The 11,792-nt window shown below is 45.0% G+C and overlaps 1 protein-coding gene across 3 annotated transcripts; it reads left to right on the top strand.

Annotated features, from left to right (window-relative positions):
• The first annotated feature begins 3,355 nt into the window (after positions 1 to 3,355).
• On the top strand, positions 3,356 to 11,466 carry LOC140848509 (alpha-1,4-N-acetylglucosaminyltransferase-like). Of its 3 annotated transcripts, none has more exons than XM_073232392.1 (3): positions 3,356 to 3,417; positions 4,300 to 4,644; positions 9,525 to 11,466. In XM_073232392.1, the coding sequence occupies exons 2-3, from the start codon at positions 4,417 to 4,419 to the stop codon at positions 10,137 to 10,139; spliced, it is 843 nt and encodes a 280-aa protein (XP_073088493.1). In that variant the 5' UTR covers positions 3,356 to 3,417; positions 4,300 to 4,416; the 3' UTR covers positions 10,140 to 11,466. The 3 variants fall into 3 exon arrangements, with proteins under 3 accessions (XP_073088493.1, XP_073088492.1, XP_073088494.1); XM_073232391.1 differs by having other exon boundaries at positions 3,361 to 3,417; positions 4,208 to 4,644; XM_073232393.1 differs by lacking the exon at positions 3,356 to 3,417 and adding an exon at positions 3,461 to 3,629.
• The last annotated feature ends 326 nt before the right edge of the window (positions 11,467 to 11,792 follow it).

The following is an 11,792-nucleotide window of genomic DNA, read 5'->3' as shown; positions in this document are numbered from 1 at the left end:
GCTGAAAGAGTGGTATTTGGGACTTAACTGCTTCACCGAGGACTACTTTTTCCTTATCTCACTGTCCTTATCCTCCATCCCTTTTTTTTATCTGCAAGTACATTTTAAAAGGGGTGAAATTTCATGTGTCAGTACAATTCCAGAACAAACCCAGAAACACCTTCTTGACAACTGCGTCAGGTTTCCTAAGCAGGAGCATGGTGTGGCTGAGTGGAGAACAGAAGAGCAGTGCCTCCAGCAACGCAGGGCTAGAACCGTTTTCTTAGAAATGCAGAACAGTTTAAAGTATTGCCTTGGGACAATGTGATTTTATTCTGGCATGTGAACCCCCTGATTTCTAATGAAAGTTTTTTCCCCAAGTCTTAGTGTTAACAATGTCACACCTCAATATGCTTCAATTATTCGCCCATGGGTTCCCAGAGGTTAGGCTATGGATTATTTCTCACTCAGCCTCTGTCTAGCTATTTTCTTGATATTCACATAAACCCAACATTGCAGTCCCTGTTCAGAACTCTGGTTAAAGAATTGGCAATGTCAATAAGATATTGTTCTGGGTATTGGTTTTTCCCTGTTAATAACTGAATGCTTTGACACGTTTATCAGTCTCACTTGCTTAACAAATATGTTAAAAACCGGAACTCTGGTTCTACAGGCTCCAAGGTAAATGGAACAAGCATTGTTGGTTTGAACATTTCCTTCTTGCAGTAAATCAGGGTTCAAAGAAGCAACGGAATTAAGCAGTGCGGTTTTTGTGTGTAATTCAGTTCAGCAAACATGCATTGTGAAAAATTTCTTTCTTTTCCTTCTCGATACAGTGGGTCCTTTATAGCAGAGGGAGTTCAGTCCCCAGCCCTGAACTATTTCCAGTTGTGGTTATCAGTGGTGCAGGGTTGGGGAAATCTCTGCTCTGCTGCTGTGTTTGTCTCCCCTGTACTGCCTTTTCTTTGCACTACTTCCAAACATCCAAAGAATAGGACCATAAAACAGAAGGAACACTGGATTCAGTATCTCCCCACCCCGTTCATTTATTTGGGGCTACAGCAACCCACACTTCTCATCACTCAGCCGCAATCCCCCAGGCCCCACTGCCCAGTGGACTGGCCAGGTCTGGCTTACTCCATAGCGGACAATGTAAGAACCCTCTCATGGGAGGCAGAGACTCCTAGGAAAGTAGTGATATCTGGATGCATATGGGACTGTCATCTGGGTATTCAGACCCACCCATTGGTCACAGATAAATAGCTCTTCACACACTTCTACTCAGATTTATCTAACTTGGGGTATCTAGTGGTTGCTTAGCTTGTTGGAGAAGGCCTGAGATAACGTGGTGAAGACATTTAGAGGGATTTTGAACAGAGGTAATGTCACAGAGGGTCAAAGGGCAGGGATGTTCTGTGGGTGATGGGTAGAAGCTATGGATAAGTGGCACCTGGGATAAAGGGAGTAGTGTTGCCGTGGCTCCAGCATGCAGGGTTTCCTGAGGCCCATCGTTGGGGCCTCGAAGGACCCATAGGGTCCAGGTGAGATGCTGATGCCATGGCACCTGCCCACACAGGCAGAAAGGCGGGCAGGGGAGAGGGCAGGCCGTGCTGCTCTCACTCAGGGAAAGCTGAAGGGTGGGTCTGGGGTCCTGGGGAGTTCCTGTTGGGAGGCCCGCTCGGAAAGGCCTGGGGGGGGATATGGGGCTGTGAGGTCCTGAAAAGGCCCCAGGAACCGTGACTGACTGCTGGTTTTGGCAGCATCGCATCAACTCTCACACAGGGCTGAGATTTCCTTCTTACTGGGTCCTAGGAAAATAGATGTCATTCATCTGAAAACAACAACTTAATGTTTGTCATCAGGGAGCCCAAATACTACTACAATAGTATTCTGGTTTTCCCCTCTTTTCCTCGGTGGGCAGTGTGAGGTGCTTCTGTGGCTTACAGAGGCCTTTCCTCCTTGTGATAACCCTGAGGTCAGTCACTGTCCACCCAGCACAGGGGAGCTGAGGCTCTGGGCAGTGTAGAGGCTTGTCCTGGTGTCCTCAGCCTGTGGTGGGTAGAGGCATGGCTCCAAGCTCAGTGCCTTCTCCATCACACCCTGTTCTTGGTTCTTGGTTCTTGTGTTTAGGATTTCACTGCATCAGTAGTGCTCACTGTCATCCCTGTAACAAAGACCACCCACCAGCTACTTCTTTGCTCTCTGCCTCAGTTGCAAGGTTCTGCAAGTGGTTGGAAGGCACTAGGGTGTGTGACCTCCCTGGGATGTGACTCTAGGAACTCTGCTCTCCCTCCCCTCCACAAGGAAAGAATTACCCATCTATACAATGCCAGGGAACTTTGGAAAGGTGCCAAGGCTCACTGAGCCTAGAGTTGGTGAGGTCCAGAGAAGGAATTCAGCTCCAAAAGGAAGAGATGAGTGTAGAGACTCAAGGAGCTGTTATGGGAGCCTTGGGCACAAAGGTGAGTGGGGCAGCTCTGTCTCCCATGACGTAGGACCTGTGTGTCCATCCAGAGTCTGCTCAGGAGGGGACCTGTGTTCACACCAGACCACCCAGGGTGAACAGTGGATACCTGTTCATGCCTGAGAGAAGGCTCTGGACCAGAGATGTATGACTTCCTGAGCGGAAGGTGGCTCCAAGGAGGATCACTAAGCCTCAGGCCAATGGGGAACAGCCCACAGGAGAGTAACACTATCTTGGGAGATGTGGGGACTGCCGCCTCAGTGGAGGGCAATGAAGCTGACCTGGGGAGTCCGGGAGGAAGCCGATTCACCACTATGGAGGACCTCAGGGCAAAAGGACCCTTCTGAAACCATAGTAACTGAAATTGGGGAACCGATTCTTGTTCCAGATTGCCAGGCCCCCAGACTAGGTTTTGTCCATTGCTTATTTGGATTTTCTTTTATTTTAATCAAACAGTTTTTGCACAGTTTGGGTGAATTTACAGGATAATCTGATGAAGACATTTTCCCAAGTCTCTGCCCATGATTTGGATCGAAGCTGCACTGCTGAGGCGCATGACCTGTTGGCCCCAGGGCTATGCCATGACACAGCTTTCTCCAGGTGAACCCTCCTGATGGACCCACAGGGAGTCCTAGTGTGTAAGTCACCTAAAAATTTATGTGAATTCCTTATTTCCCACAAGTCTCTGTGGGGTAACTTAGTAAAGGGAGGAGCTTCTTGAGAACTTCTTGTGTTTTGTGGCCATCTGCCAATGATTTCCTTCCCTCAGTTATTGAAATGGAAGATTAGGTGGTGATTTATCAGGTAGTGGGAAAAGCTTGTCGTCATTGCTAAGGTCTCAGATATTGGCAGGCTGCAAGTCTCTGGCTAGAAGGTAAGCTCTGATTCATTGGTTTTGTATTTTCTAGAAGAGTTGTATGTAATGTGAAAACTAGACGGCCAACGAACTGAGATCTCTGCTCTTCTGCAGTTAGGTAGAGTTAGAGCTAATATTTATGGAGAGGGAGGCATGGCTGGGAATGGCTCAGGGCTGGGGCTTTGTTGGCAGGTAGACCCAGGTTAGGGTCATGGCTCTGCTAATTGGGATCTTGGAAAGTTATTCAAGTCTAACCTTCAGTTTGCTTCCTTAGGTTAATTTTCTTCTTAATTCTATTAGTTTTTCAGTAAATTCTCTTGGATTTTCTAGGTAGGCAATCCTATTTTCTACAACTAATGATACTTTTCCTCTTCCTTTTTGGTATATATTAGACATTCTCTGCTCTTGTTTTACTGTGGTGGTTAGATGTAGCACAATGATATTGGATGGGAACAGTGAGAATGGATCACATTCCTGGTCCTTAATGGGGATGTTTTGAAAGCTTCCTGTTAAGTATGATGATTGCTCTGTGTTCTCGTAGACATTGTTTGTGAGCTTAAGAAACTTTCCATGTGCTTTTTAAATATCATGAATGAATGTGACATGTTCTTCTCATCTTTTGAGCAAAATGATCAAATAGCTTTTATTCTTTAATCTGTTAAGGTATTGCATTTCATTTATAGTTTACCTATTAATGAATTATTTTCTTCTTTCAAATCATCCTTAAATTCCTTACATGAGCCTTAGTTAATGTATTTTTCTTTTTAATATTGCTGGACTCGACTTGATCAGATTTTATTTAGGATTTAAAAAATCTTAGTTAAGAAGTATTCAGGTTCCATTTTCTAGTGTGCCATCTTTTATCAGGTTTTGTGGATCTAATTTTTCATTAATTGTGTTGATTTAAGGAGCAGGCCGGGAGGGAGAAGTAGACATGCTGAAGGAGCTCCAGCTCTCCCTGTCGGTCATCCTGCTGCTTGCTTGTGTCTTCTTCTACCAGCTCACCCTGAAGTCCACCTGCCTCTTCTCCTGCCTGCCTCCCTACAAGTCCCAGCAGGGGCTGGAAGCCCTCCTGAGCCATGGGCGCAGCATCGTGTTCCTGGAGACCTCAGAGAGAATGGAGCCATCGCCCCTGGTCTCCTGTGCTGTGGAGTCTGCTGCCAAGATTTATCCAGAGCAGCCTGTGGTGTTGTTTATGAAGGGTCTCAACAATTCCGCACAGCTGCCCACCAACTCCACCTACCGAGCCCTCTCCCTTCTCTCAGCAATAGACAATGTTTTCCTCTTCCCTCTGGATATGGAAAGGCTGTTTGAAGACACGCCTTTGCGTTCATGGTACTCTCAAGTAAGTTTTCAGAGAATCTTAGAATGTCAGTTTTGGGAGGGACCACAGAATATGGGGGCCATCTACTCACTTCATAGATGAGTAAACTGAGGGTAAGGACTCACTGTCAAAGACAGGACTAGAGCCCAGATCCTTTGACCCTTGCCTGGCCTTTTCCTCTGGCATCAGCATCAAGTCGTGGTTCAAATAAAAAGGAGACTTAGGCAAGGCTGATCTTTCCCCTGGGGTCATTTGCTTCCAGCCTTACTTCTTATGATCTAGGTTACTTTGAGACTATTCTTAACTAATGAGTTTCTGTATCTTCTCTAGGTATACAGACTACTTATTTTTTACTGACAGTTTTAAATCCATCTATGTGAAACTTTAGCACCAGAAGGAGAAACTAGGTAATATTTAACTTTAAAATGATATAAATAGAAAATTCATGAAAGATCAGGTGGCATGCTATGTGAGATTGGATTATTATTAAGATATGATCAAGAAAGCCCTGGAGCTCTTGGGAATTTTGTAATCTCCATCTCAGTAACATAGCATAAAAAAGAAATAGTATTTCAATTAAACAGCTCCCTCATGAGAACCCACAACCAGGTAATGCTTACAGAAATGATAGTACAACCACTCAATGATTCCATTCTGCAGGTTTTAGCTATGGCATCATATATAGGCTACAACTCAATGAGGATTAAATATTCCTACATTATAATGTCATTATAATTATTTTAGCTCTTCAAAACTCCCCATATCTATGTGGAAGAAATTCAGACCTGAAGAAAATACACAACACACAGTAAAAGTAGATGTTTAAGTATGATTATGTTATGAGTGAATTTAGTGATGAGAATGTTAATTTATAAATAAAATTATTTTAAAAAAAGTAATTTAAAAATTGTCATCAAAGTAGTATAATTTGTTTACCATACAATGTCCAATCTAAGTTCCAACCACAGGCTTAACTAAATGTCAGCAACCTTTTTCTCTGTAAAGGGCCAGATGTTAAATACTGAGGATTTGCAGACCCAGAGGCAACACTGAGTCCCTTGTGTTAGTTGTACTGTGTCAGTTGCCTATGGCTGCTGCAGTGGATAACCGCAAAGCTGGTGACCTGAAACAAGATAAATTCATTCTCTTACAGTCACGGAGACCAGAAACCCCACCGGTGTTAATGGGCAAGGCAGGTGCTGGTGGGCCTTGTTCCTGGGGGGCTCCAGGGAGAATCCCCTCCTAGAAGCCAGTCCCTGCAGTCTCTGCCTCCATCCACCATCCCCCTTTCCTCTGTGTGTGTGTGTGTAAACTCTCCCTCCCCCTCTCTGGAACTGACACTTGTGATCGCATTTAGGGCCCACCAGGAAAATCCAGGATAATCTCTCCATCTTAAGATCCTTAATGTAATGATTTCTGCAAAGACTCCTTTCCCATATGAGGTCATGGTTCCAGGTTCCAGGACTTAGGGCCTGATGTGCTTGAGTGGCCATTATTCCACCAACAAGGATAGTTACATATACAAAAGGAAAACTTGTGTTCCGTCCTGACTCATTCACCTGGGGTTGGGCGGGCTGTCCTGGGTGGAGAACACACTTGTGCTTGGTTGCTGTCAGCTGGAGACATTTTCCGGACAGGCCCGAGTATTTATGAGAGGGGCAGTGATCAGTGTGACTCTTGGCCCCATGTGACTTCTAGATCCCAGTGTGCCCATCTCTTCTCCTGAAAAGCCTGAAAGTCTCAGACTGGGACCTGTCAGGCGAAGGTGGAGTGACTCACCAGACTGAGATTTTATCTGCAGTTGTCAGCTCAGAGGTCCTAACCAACAGGTGACAGGCAGCACAGCTGGGCAGTGTCCCGGCAGGCTGTGGGCCGGGAGACAGGCACTGGCAGAGGAGAGGGACCCAGTGGGGCGACACACTGGCTAGGTTCCTGTGTCTTTTCAGTGCTAGCCTGCTAGCGGGTGCTCCAGGACTGTACCAGGGCAGGCGGTCTGCTAGCTCCAGGCCTACTGTCCCCACGCCAGCGCTAGAGTAACATTACCTAAAGTACTTTACTCAAATTGTTTTGGATGACACTGTGTGCTACAGCTTTTTCTCACAGAGTAATCCCTGTGGATGAGGAGATGAAAGGCTCGATGTTGTTCTGAACTGTGGAAACTTTAATTTGAGTTAACACAGCATTTCCTAAACTTAATTGGGCATGGACCCTCTTTCAGTTCTGACATAGATCTTTTCTTGGAGCTCATGTTCCTTGGAGCACAGTCTGAGCTGCATACCTCACTGTTCCTGTGTTCGGTTTCAGGACTAAGGTGGGCCTGGGATGCAGAGCCCCAGATGAGCCGGTAGGGCACCCTACCAGGCCATGCGCCTACGGTGGTCACGGCAAGATACCCCAGGGATGCCTGGCTGAGGCGCGCTCTGCCTTTGTTAGACACCTCAGGATTGCCAGGGGCCAGCTTGCAGAGGTGACCCAATGTGCCATCGCCTGCTAGTGGCCACTGGGTATGCTGTGTGGACTGGCAAGTGCAGGCCTTGAAGATGCCCAGGGATGAGTAGTGGGGGCGGAAAGGGATGAGCAGCCAGAGGCCTAAGCCCCTTTCCGGTGCATCAGGGGTTTCTTGAGTTTTAGGTTGTTGTCTGTGCAATGCCCACATCAGAGCAGGCTTCTTCCTCCTCTGGTTCCGTGTGGCTTCTGATGTCTTGAGTTTCTGGGTCTGTTCACTGACAATAATCAATTTACCAAATAATCACCTTTACTTATTTTTACCAAACCCTTGATTCTTTTGAATGGATGGATCTCTGGAGCCAGGCTGCCTGGGTTCAAACCCAACCTCTGCCTCTTACCTTGGACAGATTACTGAACTTTTCTGTCCTTTCAGTTTTGTACTTGAAAAATGGGAATAATTACAATACTGCTCTTTGAGGTTTTGTGTAGATTATAAAGAGCTTGGGACACAGTTTTGATAAATTTAGCTCTTATTATTTATGAGGTTTTCAGTAGTTGCATACATCAATGGGACACTGACAACTCGTGTGATGATTTCTGCATGGTATTACTTGGCCTGCTCTCCTTGGGCTTTGAGGTGGAATTTTAAAGAACATTTGTTTTGTTAAAAGCCAAGTGTTGTCCTTTAATCTTCTAATCAGCGTATATCAATTACAAAAATCTAATTTGTTTTCTGTACTCAAAAGTTTAGCATTCCATGTGGGAACATTGTCATTTATGTTGATTTATTTTTATATGTTTTCAAAGTCGTTTCCTGCTTTGCTCCCATTTTAGCATTTGCAGTCATCCCTGACCCCTCTCTCCCCACTCCACATCCAATCCAGCAAAACCCAGACTGGCATTATCTTTACCATGTGCCCAGGGTCTGACCGTTTCTCCCACTGCCTCCATTATCATCCTCCTGCACTCTCATCTCTTGCCTGCATTATTTCAACAGCCTCCTAAATTGTCTCTGTGCTTCTGCCCCTGCCCCCCCAAACTCCTCCCCTGTTTTCCACACAGCAGCGAGTGTGACCCTTTTAAGACTGACTCAGATTACATGTCTCCTTTCTTCCAAACTGTTCCAAAGAATTTCAGTCTCTACCCCAGCCTATGTGACCTGCCACCATCCCGATCCCAGTGTTTTCTGATCTCATCTCCTTCCTATTCTGCCTGGGCCACAAAGCCTCCTTCCTATTTATGCATACAGAGCTCTTCCCTTTGCACTTGTAGCAAAGCCCTCGTAGAACTAACTACCTTTGCACTTGCTGTCCCTTTGCCTGGAACCTTCTTTTCCAAAATGTCCGCATGGTTCACCCATCCACTTCATTCAAGTTTCTCCTGGAACCCAAGATAAGGCAGTGTTCCCCCCCTGCCCCCTTCAGAACCTGCTCATCTAGCTTTTTTTCCTTCATAGTCCTTCTGAACATCCAACCTATTGTGCATTTACAATTGATCCTTGAATAACACCAGTTTTGAACAGCACAGACCCACTCACATGCAGAATTTTTTCAATAAATATATTGGAGAATTTTTTGGAGAGTTGTAACAATTTGAAAAAAAAAGCATTTTCTTTTCTCTAGGTTACTTTATTGTAATCAAACAGTATATGATAGATATGACATACACTGTATGTGCTAATCAATTTGTTTATCTTTTCAGTAAGGCTTCTGGTCAACAGCAGGCTATTAGTAGTTAAGTTAAGGTTTGGGGAGTCAAATATTATACATGGATTTTCTAGTGTGTGGGGGCTGGCACCGCTCACCCGTGTTGTTCAAAAGTAAACTGTATTTGTTTACTGTCTATCTCTTCCCAGGAGGGACTTCGTCTTTCATTGATAAGTGCTTAACAGCTGTGACAAAGCTTGGCGCATTGCATGTAAGCCTTCACCTAATATTATTAGTGTAATTAATTAGTGAATGAAGGCATGCATGCACATATGCATTTTAAGATTCTTTTACCAATTCCCAAAGAGCACACGTAGTGAACTATTGCATTTTTCTAGGTTTTTTTTGGGTCAGTTTCTGGCACTTTTAGGACTTAGAGAGAATTCTTTCTTCACAGTCATATTTGTGGCTAATGTACACCCTGCTTTAAATGACTCACCCAGTTCATGTTGAAACCCCTTCTGGGTTTCTTCTTTACCTTTCCACTGCTTTTAATTTTTCTTTTTTAACAGTTTCATGAAATCTTTAAAGCTGCTAAAATCTTCCCGTTGATACTGATTGCAGTGACCTTTTTACCTAAAGGCAACTCTTTTGGGTGGAGATAAGTTTGGTAAATTTGCAAAACTGGGCTTTGGGCAAATAGATTTTTGAGAAGCTAGCTTGCTTCCTCCTGCTGGGCTACCTGGGCCTGGCCCCCTACTGTGACACCCCTCCCTCTTCCCTGCTAATTTTCACCTGCTCCTGCAGATCAATGCCAGTGCCGAGAGACACTGGCTCCACGTCAGCTCAGATGCGTGCCGTCTCGCCATCATCTGGAAGTATGGCGGCATCTACATGGACACCGATGTCATTTCCATCAGGCCCATCCCTGAGGAGAACTTCTTGGCTGCACAGTCTTCTCATTACTCTAGCAATGGGGTGTTTGGATTCCTGCCCCACCACCCTTTCCTGTGGGAGTGCATGGAAAACTTTGTTGAACACTACAATTCGGACATTTGGGGCAACCAGGGTCCCAATTTGATGACAAGGATGTTGAGACTGTGGTGCAAACTCAGAGACTTCCAGGAGGTGAGCGACCTCAGGTGTCAGAACTTGTCCTTCCTACATCCCCACAGATTTTACCCCATCTCCTATCCACAGTGGAGGCGCTACTATGAAGTCTGGGATCCAGAACCGAGCTTCAACTACTCCTATGCCCTGCACCTGTGGAACTACATGAATCATAACAAGAAGGTCGTGGTCAGAGGGAGCAACACACTGGTGGAAAATCTCTACCGTAAGCACTGTCCCAGGACTTACAGATACCTGATTCAATGCCCAGAGGGGCTGGTGACTGGGATGCCAGGGCCAGGTAACAAATAGAGCCAAACCTTGTGTGTTGCTGACGTGGTGCGGAACTGGCCTTTCCTGGAGTGCCACGCTTTCACTTCATCTCCACTTCACCAGGGGTGTGGAGCTTGCTCACCTATCAGTTAGGATTAGCTTTGTCTCTCTATAATAGAAAAATCCCAAAGACCATTGGTATATAAAATATAGACATTTATTTCTCTCTCATATACATGAAGTCTGAAGGCAGACAAGACAATTCAGGGTGGGTATGGTGACTGCAGTCATGAGGGACCTAGGATTCTTGCATCTCTCTAAGTGTCATCCTTAGTGCCAGTATCCCATCCATGGTCCGTATGTCTTTTTGATCAGCCCATCGTGTTTGCATTTCAAGCAAAAGGATGAAGGAAGGAGAAAGGTGTACCTCTTTTATTTTATGAAGCCTTCCAGCAAGTACCATATAACACTTCCCCTTACATCTCACTGGCCAGGCTGTAGCTGCAAGAGAGGCTTGGAAACTTAAGGAGGAAAAGAGAATGGGACAGGCAGCTAATAGTTTGGCTCATATTAAATTTATTTCTGTAAGATCAGTTCCAGGGTCTTTTAGAGAATGGACTGGGAAAGAAAGATAATTGATTTCTAACCTGATTTTGATATACATTAATGCATTTAGTCAATAAATATTAATTGAGCCCCTTCTGTGTGTTGAGCACTGACTCAAGTGCTGAAGAGACAGCTGGATCAAGCAGACAAGGTCCTGTCTTAATCATTTCGGCTGCAATAACAAAGCGCCACAGACTGGGTGGCTTATCAATAACAAATTTCTATCTCACAGTTCCAGAGGCTGGAAGTCCAAGGTCAACATGTTTGGGTTCTAGTGAGGATCCTCTTCCAGGTGGCAGATGGCACGCTTCTTGTTGAATTCTTATATGGCAGAAGGGCAAGGGAGCTCTCTGGCATCCCATTTACAAAGGAATTAACCCCATTCATGAGGGCTCCACCCTCATGACCTAATTACCTCCCCAAGGCCCTGCTGACTAGTTTCATCACATTGGGGGTTAGGATTTCCATATATGAATTTTGGGGGGACTTAAATATTCAGTCCATTGTAGGTCCCTAGATCTTATATCCTAGTGACTGCCCATATCCCCCTGGCACAGTCTCCTCCCCTCTCCAGGGTGTCTGCTGTTCCTCACTCTACCTGCACTGGCTCATAAAAGCCAATTACAAGTTCAAAATTTAAAACTGCTACCCCTTTTATGGTCACATAAGAATTCACCCCCTCTTCCCAGAGGGTATGATAATTAATATTTTTACCACAGATATTCATCAGACAAGATTTTCCAGTACTTTCCTTTTGGTAGTTTGCTTTATACGAAAAATAGCTATAGTTTCTTCAACTATGAATTTATGATCCTTTTTCAAAGAACAAGCATCCATCCTCTTTCATTCTGATATTTCTCCCTTTGAGAATCATTTGCTTTGACAATTTAAAAATATTCAGAAGTCATGTGTTCTTCCCCACCTTTATTTATTCCCAGCTACTTGCTCTGGATTCTTAGATATCTGACACCATTACCCCCAAAGTAAGACTTTGAAACCTGCTGGTATTCCCCAGGGCTGTGTTCTGAGTTGTGTGTCCAGAGACCCTGCTAGTTTTCGGCTTTCCTTATTGTCTCCACAGGTGAG

The sequence above is a fragment of the Manis javanica genome, chromosome 3, assembly GCF_040802235.1.
Source record: "Manis javanica isolate MJ-LG chromosome 3, MJ_LKY, whole genome shotgun sequence".
Lineage (NCBI taxonomy): Eukaryota > Metazoa > Chordata > Mammalia > Pholidota > Manidae > Manis > Manis javanica.
Note: the sequence above shows the minus strand (reverse complement) of the source record. Positions and strands in the feature narration are given on the sequence as shown.

Excerpts from the sequence above, each read along its gene's own strand:
- LOC140848509 (XM_073232391.1), top strand. The coding sequence starts at position 4,234 with ATGCTGAAGGAGCTCCAGCTCTCCCTGTCGGTCATCCTGCTGCTTGCT. Across the intron at positions 4,645-9,524 it reads TGCGTTCATGGTACTCTCAA|ATCAATGCCAGTGCCGAGAG; the intron begins GTAAGTTTTCAG and ends CTGCTCCTGCAG.